Consider the following 23191-nt stretch of genomic DNA (forward strand, 5'->3'; position numbering starts at 1 on the left):
GTAATTTAGCAGACAGATTTTTCACCTAGTCGGCTCGAGGATTCGAACCCGCTACCTTTCGTTTACTGGCCAATGCTCTTAACCGCTAGGCTACTTGCCGCCCAAAAGGGTTCTTGCTGGAACCAAAAAGGTTTCTTCAAAGGGTTCTCCTCTTCTAAGACTGTAGGTGTGGGTTTGTCTGTGCATACAGAGGCTGACTCAGCAGGATGTCAGTGAAGAGGCAGGGAGAGAGGGATGGAGGGAGAGATGGGGGCAGACTCACCGGGGGGTCAGTGAAGAGGGAGAGAGAGAGGGATGGAGGGAGAGATGGGGGCAGACTCACCGGGGGGTCAGTGAAGAGGGAGAGAGAGAGGGATGGAGGGAGAGATGGGGGCAGACTCACCGGGGGTCAGTGAAGAGGGAGAGAGAGAGGGATGGAGGGAGAGATGGGGGCAGACTCACCGGGGGGTCAGTGAAGAGGCAGGGAGAGAGAGAGGGATGGAGGGAGAGATGGGGACAGACTCACCGGGGGGTCAGTGAAGAGGGAGAGAGGGATGGAGGGAGAGATGGGGGCAGACTCACCGGGGGTCAGTGAAGAGGGAGAGAGAGAGGAATGGAGGGAGAGATGGGGGCAGACTCACCGGGGGGTCAGTGAAGAGGGAGAGAGAGAGGGATGGAGGGAGAGATGGGGGCAGACTCACCGGGGGGTCAGTGAAGAGGGAGGGGGGCTCTCCAGAGGAACAGGTAATGAGCAGGTCTTCATTCTGCAGCTGGTGAAACAGAGAGACAATACCATGATCATAGTGGTGAAACAGAGACAATACCATGATCATACTGGTGAAACAGAGAGACAATACCATGATCATAGTGGTGAAACAGAGACAATACCATGATCATACTGGTGAAACAGAGAGACAATACCATGATCATAGTGGTGAAACAGAGACAATACCATGATCATAGTGGTGAAACAGAGACAATACCATGATCACACTGGTGAAACAGAGAGACAATACCATGATCATTGTGGTGAAACAGAGAGACAATACCATGATCATAGTGGTGAAACTGAGAGACAATACCATGATCATAGTGGTGAAACAGAGACAAAACCATGATCATAGTGGTGAAACAGAGAGACAATACCATGATCATAGTGGTGAAACAGAGACAATACCATGATCATACTGGTGAAACAGAGAGACAATACCATGATCATAGTGGTGAAACAGAGAGACAATACCATGATCATAGTGGTGAAACAGAGAGACAATACCATGATCATAGTGGTGAAACAGAGACAAAACCATGATCATAGTGGTGAAACAGAGACAATACCATGATCACACTGGTGAAACAGAGACAATACCATGATCATAGTGGTGAAACAGAGACAATACCATGATCACACTGGTGAAACAGAGAGACAATACCATGATCATAGTGGTGAAACAGAGAGACAATACCATGATCATAGTGGTGAAACAGAGAGACAATACCATGATCATAGTGGTGAAACAGAGAGACAATACCATGATCATACTGAGAGACGTTCACAATATGATATATAATATCAATATCATATTCACAAGGTTTACAATGCTATCATATTGTTGACTTAGAGAGGTTTACAATGCTATCATATTGATGACTTAGAGGAGTTTGCAATGCTATCATATTGATGACATAGAGAAGTTTACAATACTATCATATTGATGACTTAGAGAAGTTTACAATACTATCATATTGATGACATCAGACAGTTATGACCATAGAGATCCTATTAAACTAGCATTCCAATTCCTATTTCTATGGTTATGATACCGTCGTTCTCTTATTCTCTGTGACAACATCAGTTCTCTTTTCATCATTATTGTACCACGAACAACAGCTATTTATAAATCAATAACACATTTGGCATTGTCTCTCTGAGAGGCCAGTTCTGATTAATGCTGGGATAATAAGAGAAATGATTACCTCATTGGTTCCATGAAGGAAGTTATTTAAGGCTTGGGGATCACTGAAGGAAAAATAAGATAGGGTTAAATATAGCTCTTAGATCAGGACTGGCTGATTAAACATTATCAAACTAATATCATGTTTCATTTCTATCAAATACCTTTTTTTGCAGAAAGATCATCATAACCATCATCATCATCACCATCATCATCATCAACACCATCATCAACACCATCATAACCATCATAACCATCATCATCATCAACACCATCATAACCATCATCATAACCATCATCACCATCATCACTCACCACAAAACATCAAGTAGACACGTCCCGTCTTCATCCTCCATGTTAGCTGAAGGGGAGAAGGAGGAGGAGGTCACACCACACAGCTCTCTCTCTAATTCTAGATCCATCTTCAGCACCTGATGACATTGAAATGTTTGAAGTAGCTAACAGCATCGAGCCACACCTCATTATTCGGGAGTAAAATAATACTTAGAAAGTGCATTGAGTGAAGGGCATCCCATACCCAACCTCCTTCAGTGGTTTAACAGAGTGTAAAACATACTAACTCTCTGGTGTGAAGGGCACCCCATACCCAACCTCCTTCAGTGGTTTAACAGAGTGTAAAACATACTAACTCTCTGGTGTGAAGGGCACCCCATACCCAACCTCCTTCAGTGGTTTAACAGAGTGTAAAACATACTAACTCTCTGGTGTGAAGGGCATCCCATACCCAACCTCCTTCAGTGGTTTAACAGAGTGTAAAACATACTAACTCTCTGGTGTGAAGGGCATCCCATACCCAACCTCCTTCAGTGGTTTAACAGAGTGTAAAACATACTAACTCTCTGGTGTGAAGGGCATCCCATACCCAACCTCCTTCAGTGGTTTAACAGAGCGTAAAACATACTAACTCTCTGGTGTGAAGGGCATCCCATACCCAACCTCCTTCAGTGGTTTAACAGAGCGGAAAACATACTAACTCTCTGGTGTGAAGGGCATCCCATACCCAACCTCCTTCAGTGGTTTAACAGAGCGTAAAACATACTAACTCTCTGGTGTGAAGGGCATCCCATACCCAACCTCCTTCAGTGGTTTAACAGAGCGTAAAACATACTAACTCTCTGGTGTGAAGGGCATCCCATACCCAACCTCCTTCAGTGGTTTAACAGAGCGTAAAACATACTAACTCTCTGGTGTGAAGGGCATCCCATACCCAACCTCCTTCAGTGGTTTAACAGAGCGGAAAACATACTAACTCTCTGGTGTGAAGGGCATCCCATACCCAACCTCCTTCAGTGGTTTAACAGAGCGGAAAACATACTAACTCTCTGGTGTGAAGGGCATCCCATACCCAACCTCCTTCAGTGGTTTAACAGAGCGGAAAACATACTAACTCTCTGGTGTGAAGGGCATCCCATACCCAACCTCCTTCAGTGGTTTAACAGAGCGTAAAACATACTAACTCTCTGGTGTGAAGGGCATCCCATACCCAACCCCCTTCAGTGGTTTAACAGAGCGTAAAACATACTAACTCTCTGGTGTGAAGGGCATCCCATACCCAACCTCCTTCAGTGGTTTAACAGAGTGTAAAACATACTAACTCTCTGGTGTGAAGGGCATCCCATACCCAACCTCCTTCAGTGGTTTAACAGAGCGTAAAACATACTAACTCTCTGGTGTGAAGGGCATCCCATACCCAACCTCCTTCAGTGGTTTAACAGAGTGTAAAACATACTAACTCTCTGGTGTGAAGGGCATCCCATACCCAACCTCCTTCAGTGGTTTAACAGAGTGTAAAACATACTAACTCTCTGGTGTGAAGGGCACCCCATATCCAACCTCCTTCAGTGGTTTAACAGAGTGTAAAACATACTAACTCTCTGGTGTGAAGGGCATCCCATACCCAACCTCCTTCAGTGGTTTAACAGAGTGTAAAACATACTAACTCTCTGGTGTGAAGGGCATCCCATACCCAACCTCCTTCAGTGGTTTAACAGAGTGTAAAACATACTAACTCTCTGGTGTGAAGGGCATCCCATACCCAACCTCCTTCAGTGGTTTAACAGAGCGTAAAACATACTAACTCTCTGGTGTGAAGGGCATCCCATACCCAACCTCCTTCAGTGGTTTAACAGAGCGTAAAACATACTAACTCTCTGGTGTGAAGGGCATCCCATACCCAACCTCCTTCAGTGGTTTAACAGAGAGTAAAACATACTAACTATCTGGTGTGAAGGGCATCCCATACCCAACCTCCTTCCGTGGTTTAACAGAGTGTAAAACATACTAACTCTCTGGTGTGAAGGGCATCCCATACCCAACCTCCTTCAGTGGTTTAACAGAGTGTAAAACATACTAACTCTCTGGTGTGAAGGGCATCCCATACCCAACCTCCTTCAGTGGTTTAACAGAGTGTAAAACATACTAACTCTCTGGTGTGAAGGGCATCCCATACCCAACCTCCTTCAGTGGTTTAACAGAGTGTAAAACATACTAACTCTCTGGTGTGAAGGGCATCCCATACCCAACCTCCTTCAGTGGTTTAACAGAGTGTAAAACATACTAACTCTCTGGTGTGAAGGGCATCCCATACCCAACCTCCTTCAGTGGTTTAACAGAGTGTAAAACATACTAACTCTCTGGTGTGAAGGGCATCCCATACCCAACCTCCTTCAGTGGTTTAACAGAGCGTAAAACATACTAACTCTCTGGTGTGAAGGGCATCCCATACCCAACCTCCTTCAGTGGTTTAACAGAGCGTAAAACATACTAACTCTCTGGTGTGAAGGGCATCCCATACCCAACCTCCTTCAGTGGTTTAACAGAGAGTAAAACATACTAACTCTCTGGTGTGAAGGGCATCCCATACCCAACCTCCTTCCGTGGTTTAACAGAGTGTAAAACATACTAACTCTCTGGTGTGAAGGGCATCCCATACCCAACCTCCTTCAGTGGTTTAACAGAGTGTAAAACATACTAACTCTCTGGTGTGAAGGGCATCCCATACCCAACCTCCTTCAGTGGTTTAACAGAGTGTAAAACATACTAACTCTCTGGTGTGAAGGGCATCCCATACCCAACCTCCTTCAGTGGTTTAACAGAGTGTAAAACATACTAACTCTCTGGTGTGAAGGGCATCCCATACCCAACCTCCTTCAGTGGTTTAACAGAGTGTAAAACATACTAACTCTCTGGTGTGAAGGGCATCCCATACCCAACCTCCTTCAGTGGTTTAACAGAGTGTAAAACATACTAACTCTCTGGTGTGAAGGGCATCCCATACCCAACCTCCTTCAGTGGTTTAACAGAGCGTAAAACATACTAACTCTCTGGTGTGAAGGGCATCCCATACCCAACCTCCTTCAGTGGTTTAACAGAGCGTAAAACATACTAACTCTCTGGTGTGAAGGGCATCCCATACCCAACCTCCTTCAGTGGTTTAACAGAGTGTAAAACATACTAACTCTCTGGTGTGAAGGGCATCCCATACCCAACCTCCTTCAGTGGTTTAACAGAGCGTAAAACATACTAACTCTCTGGTGTGAAGGGCATCCCATACCCAACCTCCTTCAGTGGTTTAACAGAGTGTAAAACATACTAACTCTCTGGTGTGAAGGGCATCCCATACCCAACCTCCTTCAGTGGTTTAACAGAGTGTAAAACATACTAACTCTCTGGTGTGAAGGGCACCCCATATCCAACCTCCTTCAGTGGTTTAACAGAGTGTAAAACATACTAACTCTCTGGTGTGAAGGGCATCCCATACCCAACCTCCTTCAGTGGTTTAACAGAGTGTAAAACATACTAACTCTCTGGTGTGAAGGGCATCCCATACCCAACCTCCTTCAGTGGTTTAACAGAGTGTAAAACATACTAACTCTCTGGTGTGAAGGGCATCCCATACCCAACCTCCTTCAGTGGTTTAACAGAGTGTAAAACATACTAACTCTCTGGTGTGAAGGGCATCCCATACCCAACCTCCTTCAGTGGTTTAACAGAGTGTAAAACATACTAACTCTCTGGTGTGAAGGGCATCCCATACCCAACCTCCTTCAGTGGTTTAACAGAGCGTAAAACATACTAACTCTCTGGTGTGAAGGGCATCCCATACCCAACCTCCTTCAGTGGTTTAACAGAGTGTAAAACATACTAACTCTCTGGTGTGAAGGGCATCCCATACCCAACCTCCTTCAGTGGTTTAACAGAGTGTAAAACATACTAACTCTCTGGTGTGAAGGGCACCCCATATCCAACCTCCTTCAGTGGTTTAACAGAGTGTAAAACATACTAACTCTCTGGTGTGAAGGGCATCCCATACCCAACCTCCTTCAGTGGTTTAACAGAGTGTAAAACATACTAACTCTCTGGTGTGAAGGGCATCCCATACCCAACCTCCTTCAGTGGTTTAACAGAGTGTAAAACATACTAACTCTCTGGTGTGAAGGGCACCCCATACCCAACCTATTTACATTGTTTTTTTACACTGCTGCTACTCACTGTTTATTATCTATGCATAGTCACTTTACCCCTACCTACATGTACAAATTACCTCGACTAACCTGTTCCCCCGCACATTGACCCGGTACCGGTACCCCCTGTATATAGCCTCGTTATTGTTATTTTATTGTGTTACTTTTTAGTTTATTTTTTACTTTAGTTTATTTAGTAAATATTTTCTGAACTCTATTTCTTAAAACTGCATTGTTGGTTAAGGGCTTGTAAGTAAGCATTTCACGGTAAGGTCTACACCTGTTGTATTCAGCACATGTGACAAATACAATTTGATTTGATTTGATATTTCAGTGATTTAACAGTGTGAAACATACTATATCTCTGGTGTGAAGGGCATGGATGGATGCAGACCTACTTCATATGCTGGAGGCCCCATACAGAGGTGTCACGCTGAGTTCTCGTGGGGGCCTCATGGGAAGCTCTTCCCTGGGTTCAGGGGTCAGGGTTCAGGGTTCAGTAGCTCCAGGGGATTAACGGCTGGCAGCAAAGCGGTGCCCAGCTGAGGAGGCAGGACTCTGGGGCAGGTCCTCGGTCTGCTGGGGCATCACTGGATCTCACAACGGAGAGGACTAAGGCAGTGCAGGTCCTAAGGGCACAACATGGCCGACAGGTCATCTAAAGTTACTACTAAAGTCTTACAGCGCCTGTCCTCTGCTTTAGACCTGTGCCTGTTACCCACAACAGTCCGGGCTTAGTCCTCTCCTGACGTCTCTTGTGATGAATCTGTAATTTGGTTACTGCATTCTATAGAAATGACAGCAACAAAATATATTGTGTGTGTCGCTTGATTTCTCATTTGCATCCAAAACATTGGAGTGTGATAAAATATTGGAGTATGATAAAACATTGGAGTGTGATAAAATATTGGAGTATGATAAAACATTGGAGTGTGATAAAATATTGGAGTATGATAAAACATTGGAGTGTGATAAAATATTGGAGTGTGATAAAACATTGGAGTGTGATAAAACATTGGCGTGTGATAAAACATTGTTGTGTGATAAAACATTGCCGTGTGATAAAACATTGGCGTGTGATAAAACATTGTCGTGTGATAAAACATTGCCGTGTGATAAAACATTGGCGTGTGATAAAACATTGGAGTATGATAAAACATTGGCGTGTGATAAAACATTGGAGTATGATAAAACATTGGCGTGTGATAAAACATTGGAGTATGATAAAACATTGGAGTGTGATAAAACATTGGCGTGTGATAAAACATTGGAGTATGATAAAACATTGGCGTGTGAATGTAACACAGCCCAGTCCCACACATGTGTAGGTGATTGCGGCCACAAGCCATATCAATGACATGTAGAAACGGTACCCACACCATAACAGGCCATATCAATGACATGTAGAAACGGTACCCACACCATAACGGGCCGTATCAATGACATGTAGAAACGGTACCCACACCATAACGGGCCATATCAATGACATGTAGAAACGGTACCCACACCATAACGGGCCATATCAATGACATGTAGAAACGGTACCCACACCATAACGGGCCGTATCAATGACATGTAGAAACGGTACCCACACCATAACGGGCCGTATCAATGACATGTAGAAACGGTACCCACACCATAACGGGCCATATCAATGACATGTAGAAACGGTACCCACACCATAACGGGCCGTATCAATGACATGTAGAAATGGTACCCACACCATAACGGGCCGTATCAATGACATGTAGAAACGGTACCCACACCATAACAGGCCATATCAATGACATGTAGAAACGGTACCCACACCATAACGGGCCATATCAATGACATGTAGAAACGGTACCCACACCATAACGGGCCATATCAATGACATGTAGAAACGGTACCCACACCATAACGGGCCGTATCAATGACATGTAGAAACGGTACCCACACCATAACGGGCCATATCAATGACATGTAACATCATCTTTCATGTTGTGGGAAATGGTTCATATGATTCTGTTTGTATGCAATCACTAACTGTAAGTCGCTCTGGATAAGAGCGTCTGCTAAATGACAAAAAATCTAAATGTGAATGTATGCCATTTTCCTTTGTTATGGGCTTTAACATGTAGGTGAGAAAAATAATATCCTTTTTGAAAACAGATTATTTGGGGCGATTATAGCGGAGATGGCTACCCCCCCACACCACACCCCCACCCTTAAGCGAGCTGTGTAGGCTTTGACTTGTGTTCTTCTTTATGGATGTCTTGAGAAGCGACTGCGAATTAACCCATAACACATTGTAACAACATTAGGCTACTCGCTCCATTTCCTACCCATCTCGCTCAATTTCCAGGGGAGGTCCCTTAAAATAGACCGACCTCCTCCACGGATCTGTCATATTTTTGTTTACAACCACAACACACACACACCCGCCGCGGTAAACGACCGACCTTGAACCACCCCGCACAACTGAAATGTTGGTCTAAATATTTTGTAAATAATATACTGCTGTTTGTCGTTACATTTTGCATAGGCTATACACTGTAAATTGGGAGTGAGAGTTAGATCTCACATCTAAAATAATGTACAGATAGTTGCTATGGATGGTGGGGTGCTGGTGATGATGCTTATTTCTTTCGAGGTGAGAGAGGGGGGCCAGCAGAAACAACAAAGGATGCTGTGTAAATCTAGCTACAGACTCCTCCGTCCCCCGTCTCCTTCTGCCATTAGAGAAAATTCCGCAATTCAACTTAGAAAAAAAACTCACCCTTTCTTCTTTTGTGGTTTATTGTCCTGTCAGCAAGGCGGGCCTCTGCGCCATCGATTCTCTCTCAGTGGTCTTTTGAGATGCTAAGAGGAGGGGTGGGACTGGGGTGGGTACGAAACAAGAGTGAGAGAGAGCCGACCAGAACACAAAAGGTAGAAAACAGTTGAAGGCAGCAGCAGCAGCAGCAATGTGGCCCAGCTGCCGCTACGTCCTTCAGTGGTGAAGAAGAGATGAGATGAGAATGCTGCATCCTCTCTCTCTCTCTCTCCAGTGCTCCTCTCATCATGCGGACGTTCTAAATATCCCAGCTCTCTTGGATAATGTTCTCTCATCGGGGAGCCATTTCATTATGCATGAATGAGCACTACGGAATCCAATGGAAAGACTTGTCCTCTAAAGATATAATTCTCGTAGTCCTATAATTCAGCTAGCGGTCTGATTTCTCATATATATTCGGTCCTAACAGTAGCGAATGTCTAAAATCATATAATGTTGCATACATTTCCAATGAATGATTCATTAAAAGGCAGTGACATTAGAAACATTTCCAGAAATGGCCTGGTAAGAAAATAAATGACACATGCAGCACAATTAAAAGGATCAGCATCAAATAGCCAGTGACTGACAGGCCTTCCCCCATAATAAACCTATCAGCATCAAATAGCCAGTGACTGACAGGCCTTCCCCCATAATAAACTTATCAGCATCAAATAGCCAGTGACTGACAGGCCTTCCCCCATAATAAACCTATCAGCATCAAATAGCCAGTGACTGACAGGCCTTCCCCCATTATAAAACCAAACCGCATATGACTGAAATAATAATGTATCAATAAGTCATATTTCAGTAAAAAACATTGAACTTGTCCCAATAATATTATTTCAAAGTGAGCATCAAACTTCTCACACTGCCATTCATGTCAGAAATCATACATTAAAAATAAACTAACTTTAGTGTGCCATTCTGTCAATATGACCAAGGTTCTTACAATAAAGTAGGAATTCAAAGCAGGCCACAGTGGCCAAGTAATCTCCGTATGAGAACAGAACACACAAACGTCGAACAGTAACACAAAAACCCAGAGTATTTCTTGCTGTTTTTTATTTATTTAAGTAAAGACAAAAAGACATCTTCTTAAAAAGGGGGAAACAACTTTAAATACAAACATTTAAAACAAAATGAAAAAAATCACACTTTACCCCAGCCCTCTACAAAAGTTCTCACTGAAACAACTTAAAGATAGTAAAATATCCAGGACTCATAACATCATAATTCAACCCTTCTCCGTTCCTATCAAACGTCCCCCAGCCCCCCCCCACCCCATGTGACCCCACCCTAACAACCTCTGATTGGTCATTGGTCGCGGTCCAGGTTGACTACATTGCAGATGTTGCACGGCATCAACCAATGTCAGCGACTGCGCAGTTGTCATCAGATTGCTATATATCTATATATCGTAGGATGTGGTTAGCCGACATGTTAAACACCCAACCAGACATTGTGAGATCATGCGTCTGCAGTGTAGTCAGCCTGGAACGGGTCCAGAGTCTCATTTCCCAGCCTGTTGGGCCTGACGCCGCAGCAGCACGTAAATCTTCTCCTTGATCCAGTCCTTGTTGTACGGCTGGTACGTCTGTGTGTCCGCACGGTACCTAACGGAGAGACAGACAGACGGAAAGATATATTAAAACATGGGCTGGTACGTCTGTGTGTCCGCACGGTACCTAACGGAGAGATAGACGGAAAGATATATTAAAACATGGGCTGGTACGTCTGTGTGTCCGCACGGTACCTAACGGAGAGATAGACGGAAAGATATATTAAAACATGGGCTGGTACGTCTGTGTGTCCGCACGGTACCTAACGGACAGACAGACGGACAGATATATTAAAACATGGGCTGGTACGTCTGTGTGTCCGCACGGTACCTAACGGAGAGACAGACAGAAAGATATATTAAAACATGGGCTGGTACGTCTGTGTGTCCGCACGGTACCTAACGGACAGACAGACGGAAAGATATATTAAAACATGGGCTGGTACGTCTGTGTGTCCGCACGGTACCTAACGGACAGACAGACGGCAAGATATATTAAAACATGGGCTGGTACGTCTGTGTGTCCGCACGGTACCTAACGGACAGACAGACAGAAAGATATATTAAAACATGGGCTGGTACGTCTGTGTGTCCGCACGGTACCTAACGGACAGACAGACGGAAAGATATATTAAAACATGGGCTGGTACGTCTGTGTGTCCGCACGGTACCTAACGGAGAGACAGACGGCAAGATATATTAAAACATGGGCTGGTACGTCTGTGTGTCCGCACAGTACCTAATGGAGAGAGACAGACGGAGTGTCCCCATCAAAATTGAGCTTTATGAGGCCATAGAAATCATAACCCTAGGATGTTTCTGAAACCCTTACCCTAGGATGTTTCTGAAACCATATACCTAGGATGTTTCTGAAACCCTAACCCTAGGATGTTTCTGAAACCCTAACCCTAGGATGTTTCTGAAACCCTAGGATGTTTCTGAAACCCTAGGATGTTTCTGAAACCCTAACCCTAGGATGTTTCTGAAACCCTAACCCTAGGATGTTTCTGAAACCCTAACCCTAGGATGTTTCTGAAATCATATACCTAGGATGTTTCTGAAACCCTAACCCTAGGATGTTTCTGAAACCATAACCCTAGGATGTTTCTGAAACCATAACCCTAGGATGTTTCTGAAACCCTAACCCTAGGATGTTTCTGAAACCCTAGGATGTTTCTGAAACCCTAACCCTCGGATGTTTCTGAAACCATAGGATGTTTCTGAAACGCTAGGATGTTTCTGAAACCCTAGGATGTTTCTGAAACCCTAACCCTAGGATGTTTCTGAAACCCTAACCCTAGGATGTTTCTGAAATCATATACCTAGGATGTTTCTGAAACCCTAACCCTAGGATGTTTCTGAAATCATATACAGTGGGGAGAACAAGTATTTGATACACTGCCGATTTTGCAGGTGTTCCTACCTACAAAGCATGTAGAGGTCTGTAATTTTTAATCATAGGTACACTTCAAATGTGAGAGATGGAATCTAAAACAAAAATCCAGAAAATCACATTGAATGATTTTTAAGTAATAATTTGCATTTTATTGCATGACATAAGTATTTGATACATCAGAAAAGCAGAACATAATATTTGGTACAGAAACCTTTGTTTGCAATTACAGAGATCATACGTTTCCTGTAGGTCTTGACCAGGTTTGCACACACTGCAGCAGGGATTTTGGCCCACTCCTCCATACAGACCTTCCCCAGATCCTTCAGGTTTCGGGGCTGTCGCTGGGCAATACGGACTTTCAGCTCCCTCCAAAGATTTTCTATTGGGTTCAGGTCTGGAGACTGGCTAGGCCACTCCAGGACCTTGAGATGCTTCTTACAGAGCCACTCCTTAGTTGCCCTGGCTGTGTGTTTCGGTCGTTGTCATGCTGGAAGACCCAGCCACGATCCATCTTCAATGCTCTTACTGAGGGAAGGAGGTTGTTGGCCAAGATCTCGCGATACATGGCCCCATCCATCCTCCCCTCAATACGGTGCAGTCGTCCTGTCCCCTTTGCAGAAAAGCATCCCCCAAAGAATGATGTTTCCACCTCCATGCTTCACGGTTGGGATGGTGTTCTTGGGGTTGTACTCATCCTTCTTCTTCCTCCAAACACAGCGAGTGGAGTTTAGACCAAAAAGCTCTATTTTTGTCTCATCAGACCACATGACCTTCTTCCATTCCTCCTCTGGATCATCCAGATGGTCATTGGCAAACTTCAGACGGGCCTGGACATGCGCTGGCTTGAGCAGGGGGACCTTGCGTGCGCTGCAGGATTTTGATCCATGACGGCGTAGTGTGTTACTAATGGTTTTCTTTGAGACTGTGGTCCCAGCTCTCTTCAGGTCATTGACCAGGTCCTGCCGTGTAGTTCTGGGATGATCCCTCACCTTCCTCATGATCATTGATGCCCCACGAGGTGAGATCTTGCATGGAGCCCTAGACCGAGGGTGATTGACCATCATCTTGAACTTCTTCCATGTTCGAATAATTGCGCCAACAGTTGTTGCCTTCTCACCAAGCTGCTTGCCTATTGTCCTGTAGCCCATCCCAGCCTTGTGCAGGTCTACAATTTTATCCCTGATGTCCTTACACAGCTCTCTGGTCTTGGCCATTGTGGAGAGGTTGGAGTCTGTTTGATTGCGTGTGTGGACAGGTGTCTTTTATACAGGTAACGTGTTCAAACAGGTGCAGTTAATACAGGTAATGAGTGGAGAACAGGAGGGCTTCTTAAAGAAAAACTAACAGGTCTGTGAGAGCCGGAATTCTTACTGGTTGGTAGGTGATCAAATACTTATGTCATGCAATAAAATGCAAATTAATTACTTAAAAATCATACAATGTGATTTTCTAGATTTTTGTTTTAGATTCCGTCTCTCACAGTTGAAGTGTACCTATTATAAAAATTACAGACCTCTACATGCTTTGTAAGTAGGAAAACCTGCAAAATCGGCAGTGTATCAAATACTTTTTCTCCCCACTGTACCTAGGATGTTTCTGAAACCCTAACCCTAAGATGTTTCTGAAATCATATACCTAGGATGTTTCTTAACAGAAGTGAAGTACACACTTCGGTGACACTTCACTTAAAGCATGCAGATATAATGCATTACGATGGGGTTATAGTGGATTATAAAGACGTTATAGGCATGCAACAACAACTCCAATGCAAATTAAGAACAAATCTCAGGTTATTAATACATTCATCCCCAAACAAAAATCTATGGCATTTGATATCATTCAGACAGACTCATTGGGCAAAAAAACAAATAGGCCTGGGTGATGTTCCAGGTTGCCTACACAGAAAGGTTGCACTGTGCAACACTTCAGCAACGTAGGTGATCTGGAACGCCTCCACAGAAAGGTTGCACTGTGCAACACTTCAGCAACGTAGGTGATCTGGAACGCCTCCACAGAAAGGTTGCACTGTGCAACACTTCAGCAACGTAGGTGATCTGGAACGCCTCCACAGAAAGGTTGCACCGTGCAACACTTCAGCAACGTAGGTGATCTGGAACGCCTCCACAGAAAGGTTGCACCGTGCAACACTTCAGCAACGTAGGTGATCTGGAACGCCTCCACAGAAAGGTTGCACTGTGCAACACTTCAGCAACGTAGGTGATCTGGAACGCCTCCACAGAAAGGTTGCACTGTGCAACACTTCAGCAACGTAGGTGATCTGGAACGCCTCCACAGAAAGGTTGCACTGTGCAACACTTCAGCAACGTAGGCGACCTGGAACGCACACCAATACATTTGAAAGTGCAGACTTACACCAAGCAGCTGAGGTCAGCCAGGTCATCGATGAAGTCAAACAGTTGACTGATGTCATATGTGATGGATGGACTATTGGGGTTCATTCTCTTTAGGTGTTCCTCGTACATCTTACAAACACCTGGAAAGAGATTTATAGATTAGTGAAAGTGAAAATATTTTCACCGGTTGACCATCTAACGGCATTAAACGTTCCCCACAACGTTGGTTTGCTTAACTACCCTGTGGTGTCCTAGAGGTCAGCGGACCAGCACGGTCTCACAGACTGCGTGGGTTCCATAACCTGCTCTGTCAGTTTAGGTGGCTGTCAATTTACCTTCCATGCACTCGTTGACTGATTCATAATCAGCATATGTCCTCCCCTCTGGTCTCTTAGTAGGCTGGACCAACAGGATCGTGTGAGACTGCAACAATAAAAACACATGAGAGATGGCAGTATTCAAATCTCATTGTATTGCTTCCTAAACAAGAGGTGTAGACAAAAAAAACATTTCACTGTTAAAGAATGAGGAATAAATACACAATGAGTAACGATAACTTGGATATATACACAGGGTACCAGTACCGAGTCGATGTGCAGGTAGATACAGTATGTACATATAGGTAGGGGTAAAGTGACTAGGCAACAGGATAGATAATAGACAGTAGCAGCAGTATACTGTAGGTAGGGGTAAAGTGACTAGGCAACAGGATAGATAATAGACAGTAGCAGCAGTATACTGTAGGTAGGGGTAAAGTGACTAGGCAACAGGATAGATAATAGACAGTAGCAGCAGTATACTGTAGGTAGGGGTAAAGTGACTAGGCAACAGGATAGATAATAGACAGCAGCAGCAGCGTATGTGGTGAATCAAAAGAGTTGGTGCTAAAAGGGTCAATGCAGATAGTTAACCAATAGCTACATAGACTAACTATTTAGCGGCCTTACGGTCTGGGGGTAGAAGCTGTCCAGTATTCAAACAACATTTCAGTTTCAATAATGCATGAAACACACCGAGAATCTCACTGCCGATAGGTTTTTTATACAAAAAAAAGAAGGCATTTTCTCCGTACATCCACGGATGAGCCAGTCACACTTCACACGCAATGTAGGCTATGGGATGGTTGCTAGCTAAGTGCACAGACGCAATGCACACTAAATACCTCCTCCAAGCTAGCTGACCACTGTCGCTAGTGTGGGGTTCTATTTTCTCATCATTGGATCTGTGTGTGATGAATAGCTTAGAAGGAATGCATTAATGATAAGCATAGAAGGTTTGTACTATACTGATATAAATTGTTTCACATAACCAGCTGTGATTCATGAAAGGAACGTTAGGGGGTAGGACAGATAAGACTTGTATTTCTTACAGATACGAACACTGCCTCTTTGTTGTCTGTGAACCGTTGTCTGTGAACTGTCCTTGAACTAGGTACTCACAGTACAGTGGAATGGTGTCTTTTGGGTGCTAACTCCACAGGTTGTTATGATAAAAACTTATGCCTGGCAACAGTGTGCAACAGGTGGAGCGCCAAGAGGCTGGGACCAGCCGGTGCGCCAACGGATTGGCTGAGTAAGTCTAAACCACGCTCAGCGTCTACTCTGATTGGCCAGCAGGGAGTGGGAAATATCTCTGTCAGAGTATTTGAAGAAGAACCTGTAACAATGGATTAGTTCTCTGAGTGCCCTGCGTGGTATTTCAGTGAGCCCGTATACGAACCATCATACTTATCATACATACATTTTGCATATAATAAATTTAGCTTGGATTGAATATCTCTTGATTTTCTCTTATTCCAATACCAGATTTAAATTACGCAATTTCTAACACTAGTACTGACATAATTAAATCACAATGGATTAGCTCGTTTCCATGAAACAGCTGCTGAGTTTGTGCAGTGTCCTTAGCTAGCCAGCTATGTCCTGCTAGCTAGCGAATATGCTAACATTAGCTAGCTAGACATTTGGCTATGGGCTGACACTGGCAGTATGGGATTTTGGAGAGTGAATTAAATTGTTTCTTTGTCATCTTGCTAGGTAGTTATCTAGCTGTGGCCATCTGGGTAGTATAAACAAGGGCTTTCTACAAATTAACAACATTAGCGCAGATAGCTTGGTACCTAGACCATTTTTTGTTTTAATCAAAAATAACAAACAAGAGTGTTTTCCAGCATTCAGTGCTCAGCTACGCACTGATGACGTCAGCAGGGTGGATGAATTGAGATGGTTTGTGGTCCTCTGTAGCTCAGCTGGTAGAGCACGGCGCTTGTAACGCCAAGGTAGTGGGTTCGATCCCCGGGACCACCCATACACAAAGAAATGTATGCACGCATGACTGTAAGTCGCTTTGGATAAAAGCGTCTGCTAAATGGCATATTATTATTATATGAGTTGGGCCGCAGAGTTAACTAGCTACTTAGCTGGTTCATTGCTAATGCCAGGAAGTTAGGCTAGCAAGCATTTTAGCTAGGTAGCCTATGACAACAAAAACTAAAAGTGTACTGTACCACAGAGCCACAGATGGTTTTGCCAACATGATCATGTGCTCGTCCGACATGGTGGGATCTTTGTGTCTAAAATTAATTATGCTCTAAATGCCGGTGGAAACTATGCAGTTTATAAGGCTACAGATTAAATAAGTTATGATGAACTTCACAGGGTGATGAAAGTGCACGGTGATCTTGATGCTCCTTTCCAATCAATATTGATGGTCTTATTGTGGCGACATGATCGATGCTTGACTGCCATTTGACAAATAAAAATATTTTCGCTCTTATCCATAATAATGTCATCATGTAGACTAGCCTACTAGCACAGCGCTCTTATCCATAATAATGTAATCATGTAGCCTAGCCTACTAGCACAGCACTCTTATCCATAATAATGTCATCATGTAGCCTAGCCTACTAGCACAGCCGATCCACACTGTATCTGCCAGCTGCTGGCTAGAGCGCACGTGCCAAGACCAGAGTAGGCACATTTGCTATTTAACGCAACAGTTTGTGACTAAATTATCGGGTAGAGTTGAAAACGCGATGGAAACACACTGAACTTTAGGTTTCTATTCGGGACATGAATACTGAAGCAAAAAGGACATTGTGTGTGCACCAGTGTTGTGTTGGAGACCACCTAAGATTTCCCTAATAATCCTGTTTACATGGACACATCTGAAATCGGCAATAATAAAAAAAAAATTCTACCACAACGACCATGTTATTTTTGTGAAGTCTACTTGGACATAAAGTTTGCATGTGAAAACTATTTCTAAGATACATCCTTTCAGGGTTTATTTTTTTTCCCCGAACTCGCTCGCGCAATAGAAGGAAGACGTGCAGATTAAATACACCGCTGTCACTCCGATTAAGGCGGTTGCATGTCCTAATAATTCCTAAGATTGCGCAGAAAACCAGGTGTTTTAAATCGGCGTAAGTCTACTTCGATTATGACCTTCATTAAAATGTGGGTCAAAAGGGAAATAGCATAATTAGAGTTTTTCGGGGGCGGCGGACACGGTCTACCTGTGTCCTAGCTATCTAACTACTGTAGCTAGCTACCGGTGTCGCCCCCGCCTCCTCTGTACCGGAGTCCTCCCAGTATCCTTATAATATAATAATAAGCCATTTAGTAGACGCTTTTATCCAAAGCGACTTACAGTCATGTGCGCACACATTTTTACGTATGGGTGGTCCCGGGGATCGAACCCACTACCCTGGCGTTACAAGCGCCACGCTCTACCAGCTGAGCTACAGAGGACCACAACGCCTGCCCTCGCTGTTCACAGAAATGCTGGGACACAGTGTCCGACAGGCCGTGGCGAAGTACACCGTCTACCAGCTAGCTACCTATCCCGCCTGCTGTGTACAGAGTCCTCCTAGCTAGCTGAAGTGTATGTCCTATATCTGAGAGATAAAAAAAAAAAAGCTCAGGAAATATTTTTTGGGACACATATTTAACCCGTTTTTTTGTTGCCACAAAACTACCTCCACACTTCCCTTCATTTTTTAAACAGGTACCGGGTTACCTTCAGACGAGTCCCGTGACAGTTGTGGGGGTTGGAGAGCAAAACGGATTTGTGAGTCTAAACTTTCCATATAATGGTCATATTAGTTAGTAGGCCAAACCGTTCGGATGCGATTTTCAGGATGTCTCCTGGTCTGACAAACAGCGCTGTAAAGCTTAATGTCCACCAGATGAGTCAATCTCATTGTCAATGGAGCAGTCAGCAACGCTACGTTTGGGACGCCGCACTAAACAGTGTGTTCTGTGTACCGCATATGCGTTCAATATTTTCAACACGTGCGTTGTATTACCGTGCGGTGGTACAAACGTAAGTTCATCAAAGTTCCCATGGCAGGGTGGCACCATACAGAGGCCAAATGATGAGGCCTATTGCGTAGTTAGAGAAGAGAAGATACCGGCTGAATGACTGGAAATTTGTCTCAGGTAAGAATGACACTGGGACAATTCACAATTACTGCACTTGGGTAGTGCGCCCTGTTGGGTATGTTTCACGCAACCAGCCAACAGAATGGCGTGCAAAATTAATACGCACAGAACTGTTCATAGGCTCTGCCAGCCTGTGAAACTGTTGATAGCTTTGCCAGCCTGTGAAACTGTTGATAGCTCTGCCAGCCTGTGAAACCAGTAGGTCAATAGGATAATAACTTTAATCTGTTCTAATTACACTGAACAAAAATAAAACGGAACAATTTCCAAGATCTTACTGAGTTATAGTTCATAAGGAAATCAGTCAACTGAAATAAATTCATTAGGCCCTACTCTATGGATTTCACATGACTGGGAATACAGATATGCATCAGTTGGTCACAAATACCTTAAAAAAAAAAAAAAAAGTAGGGGCGTGGATCAGAAAACCAGTTAGTATCTGGTGTGACCACCATTTGCCTCCTGCAGAGCGTCACATTTCCTTTACGTAGTTGATCAGGCTGTTGATTATGGCCTGTGGAATGTTGTCCCACTCCTCTTCAATGGCTGTGCGAAGTTGCTGGATATTGCCGGGAATTGGAACACTGTGTCGTACATGTCGATCCAGAGCATCCCAAACATGCTCAATGGGTGAAATGTCTAGTGAGTATGCAGGCCATGGAAGAACTGGGACATTTTCAGCTTCCAGGAATTGTGTACAGATCCATGGGGCCCCATGGTGCATTATCCATGGTGCATTATCATGCTGAAACATGAGGTGATGGCGGCGGATGAATGGCACGACAATGGGTCTCAGGATCTCTGTACATTCAAATGGCCATCAATAAAATGCAATTGTGTTCGTTGTCCATTGCTTATGCCTGCCCATACCATCACTCAACCGCCACCATGGGGCACTCTGTTCACAACGTTGACATCAGCAAACCGCTCGCCCACACAACGCCATACACGTGGTCTGCGGTTGTAAGGCCGGTTGGACGTAGTGCCAAATTCTCTAAAACGAAGTTGGAGGAGGCTTATGGTAGAGAAATTAACATTAAGTTCTCTGGTAACAGCTCTGGTAGACATTCCTGCAGTCAGCATGCCAATTGCACAAGCCCTCAAACAGCTGTGGCATTGTGTTGTGTGACAAAACTGCACATTTTAGAGTGGCCTTTTATTGTCCCCAGCACAAGGTGCACCTGTGTAATGATGATGTTTAATCAGCTTCTTGATATGCCACACCTGTCAGGTGGATGGTTTCTCTTGGCAAAGGAGAAATGCTCACTAACAGGGATGTAAACAAATGTGTACACAAAAGTTGAGAGAAATAAGCTTTTTTGTGCATCTGGAACATTTCGGGGATCTTTTATTTCAGCTCATGAAACATGGGACCAACACTTCACATGTTGCGTTTATATTTTGGTTCTGTATATTAGCTTTGGTCAAACAGGGCGAAAATGATCTTCTCCAAGCTGCAAACCGTTCTGCAGCCTTGCGAAGCACATGTGCATCAAGTACAGAAAAAGAGGGCTAGACATCCGGCAAAACGCATCTGGTGGACATATGGCCGAACAGGCGCCGCACGGTCAATCCGAAGTCTGCATCGGCCGTTCAGCATTTACGGTCATACGGCCTCTGCAGAAGTCAGGGCATTCATTCTTACTGCGCTTCACGGAGCAGCGCAGAGCTGTTGTGAAGGAAGTGAGTGTGTTTATACAGGACCTCCCACCCCCACCTACCGTCAACCAATCATGTCAATGCGGAGCGATACAGAGCCCTCCGCATTGGTACAAAATTTGGGAGGCACACGGCGATGCGGTACGGAACTCGATTTGGCCTCTGCATGCCTCCGCAATTGCATCATAAAATGCATTTTTCTTCACTGCAGAAGGCCGACATAGGCGGATTGAGACGCAGCCCATGCAACAAAAAAAGATAGCTTAAAGTGACGGATTTTGATGGGGATTTTTTAAATGTTAATTAGATTGACGTCAATAGATTTAAGGATTAAATCGAGTTAAGGAGGAAATTGACGTCTTTGCAGCCTGAATGGAAAATGTTTTACGAACGAACCGGCCAGGGGGATAGGAGTGTATTTCCGGTGTAGTGAGAACTATCAGTTGGTCTCGATATGTGCGCTTATTTCAAAGAGCGCTCCGAAAGCCACGCCCCAGTGGGCAGAGATAGGCATGTTGCAGTGGGACACGTTTTAATATGGTAAAAAGCCTCTCCACACCGGCTGCATACATTCCCCCTTGGACGGCAAAATGAAACGACTCAACATCGCCATCTGCCGGCCTTTGGGCTAACACTACCTATGAGTAACAAATGAGTGCAACTGCATTACTTTGAATATCAGCAATAAAATGTTTTAATTTCAGTAAATTAATATTTCTAGACAACCTCAGTTCAGTTATGAGCTGGATCATCCTGATGCACCACAGGACCAAAAACCAGGCATCTGTTTCGCTACCATCCCCCATCGATAAAATAGTTGTTGTCGCTAGCTAACTAGCACTGGAGCTAGCGTAACTCGGAATTTAACACAGACATGATGTCAATAAACACGCAGACTGCAACATCTAGCTGAAGATTAATATAACACCATGTAATATGGCAGACTGGTTTATGACGAAGACGTTTAAAAACAACTCACTTCACTAACGTTCGCAAGCTAGCTAACGCGTTAGTTAGCATTCGTTGATTGACATGCGTGCACAATTTCAAAAGAAGGCTAGCTAGCAATCGACTTATTTTTTTACTTTGGAAAACCACTTAAATACAAATCTAGACATGCTATTTCAAAACAACAAAAAACTAACCATGTTTTGGATAATTCCTTCACGGTGGTCTTGGCGTAAGTAATGTTTCTGGTTCTACTCGATAGCAACGCCTCGTCACTAGTTACCACACCCACAAAGTCGTAAATCCCGCCTATTTCTACAATTTATGTTCTTAAAATTAGATTTTAAACCTAACCTTAACCACACGGCTAACCTTATGTCTAACTCTAACCTTAAATTAAGACCAAAAAGCTAATTATTTTTGTTTTCATTAATTTTTAAGATATAGCTAATTTTGACTTTGTGGCTGTGCTATCTAGAGGAAACCGTCTCGGTCAGCAACGCCAAAAAAAGTACTTCCGGGTAACGGAATTTCTGACATTTTCAAAATAAAACTCGCCACGTAATAGTAACAAAAAAAAAAGGTGTAATTAACCTGTATTTATTCATGGTATACTGTATGAAAAATAGTCTAAACATTAACAATGATTCATATTTGTTCATATTTAAGTGACATTTGCATTCAATTTGGCTTTTAAAACATGTTCCAAGGGCATATCAATGCCCCCAATGCAACCCTTACAAAAAACGATTGCAGTTTTGAATCTGCAGTAAAAGCAGTGGTGTAAAGTACTTACGTAAAAATACTTTAAAGTACTACTTAAGTAGTTTTTTGGGGGTATCTGTACTATTTATATGTTTGACTACTTTTACTTTTACTCTACTACATTTCTAAAGAAAATAATGTACTTTTTACTTCATACATTTTCCCTGACACCCAAAAGTACTGGTTACATTTTGAATGCTTAGCAGGACAGGAAAAGGGTCAAATTCACGCACTTATCAAGAAAACATCTCTGGTCCTCCCTACTGCCTCTGATCTGGCGGATTCACTAAACACACATGCTTAATTTGTAAATTATGTCTGAGTGTTGGAGTGTGCCCCTGGCTATCCGTAAAGAAAAAAGAAAATGGTGCAGTCTGGTTTGCTTAATATAAGGAATTTGAAACGATTTATACTTTTACTTTTGATCCTTAAGTATATTTTTGCAATTACATTTATTTTTTATACTTAAGTATACTTAAAACCAAATACTTTTAGACTTTTACTCAGGTAGTATTTTACTGGGTGACTTTCACTTTTACATGAGTAATTTTCTATTAAGGTATCTTTACTTTTACTCAAGTATGACAATTGAGTACTTTTTCCACCACTGAGTAAAAGTGCAGTAACTGGAGTCGACTGTGGTATTTTGGACGCAGTGATTGCAAATTAACTGCAGTTACACTGCAAAATTACTCCAGTATTATAATTTTTTGGACGCAGTATTTGCAGCATACTGCAGTTATACTGCATTTTAACTACAGTTATACTACAGTGTACTGCAGTTATACTGCATTTTAACTACAGTTATACTACAGTGTACTGCAGTTATACTGCATTTTAACTACAGTTAT

General features: G+C 43.4%; 2 protein-coding genes across 2 annotated transcripts in view; both read right to left on the reverse strand.

Annotated features, from left to right (window-relative positions):
* Positions 1-9428, reverse strand: part of si:ch211-168d23.3 (BRD4-interacting chromatin-remodeling complex-associated protein) — a 29135-nt gene extending 19707 nt beyond the window's left edge. The window contains exons 1-5 of the mRNA XM_045209039.1: positions 9177-9428; positions 6813-7047; positions 2250-2295; positions 1957-1999; positions 681-749 (exon numbers count right to left, since the gene is read on the reverse strand). Coding sequence (XP_045064974.1) covers positions 681-749; positions 1957-1999; positions 2250-2295; positions 6813-6837 — 183 coding nt within the window. The 5' untranslated portion in view covers positions 6838-7047; positions 9177-9428. The remainder of the gene's footprint in view (positions 1-680; positions 750-1956; positions 2000-2249; positions 2296-6812; positions 7048-9176) is intronic.
* An 832-nt stretch (positions 9429-10260) lies between these two features.
* On the reverse strand, positions 10261-21880 carry LOC121544536 (enhancer of rudimentary homolog). The gene is made up of 4 exons (XM_041854479.2): positions 21773-21880; positions 14859-14946; positions 14543-14663; positions 10261-10828 (listed from the first exon to the last, which is right to left on the reverse strand). The coding sequence occupies exons 1-4, from the start codon at positions 21773-21775 to the stop codon at positions 10726-10728; spliced, it is 315 nt and encodes a 104-aa protein (XP_041710413.1). The 5' UTR covers positions 21776-21880; the 3' UTR covers positions 10261-10725.
* Positions 21881-23191: the final 1311 nt, after the last annotated feature.

Source organism: Coregonus clupeaformis, chromosome 29 (assembly GCF_020615455.1).
Source record: "Coregonus clupeaformis isolate EN_2021a chromosome 29, ASM2061545v1, whole genome shotgun sequence".
Lineage (NCBI taxonomy): Eukaryota > Metazoa > Chordata > Actinopteri > Salmoniformes > Salmonidae > Coregonus > Coregonus clupeaformis.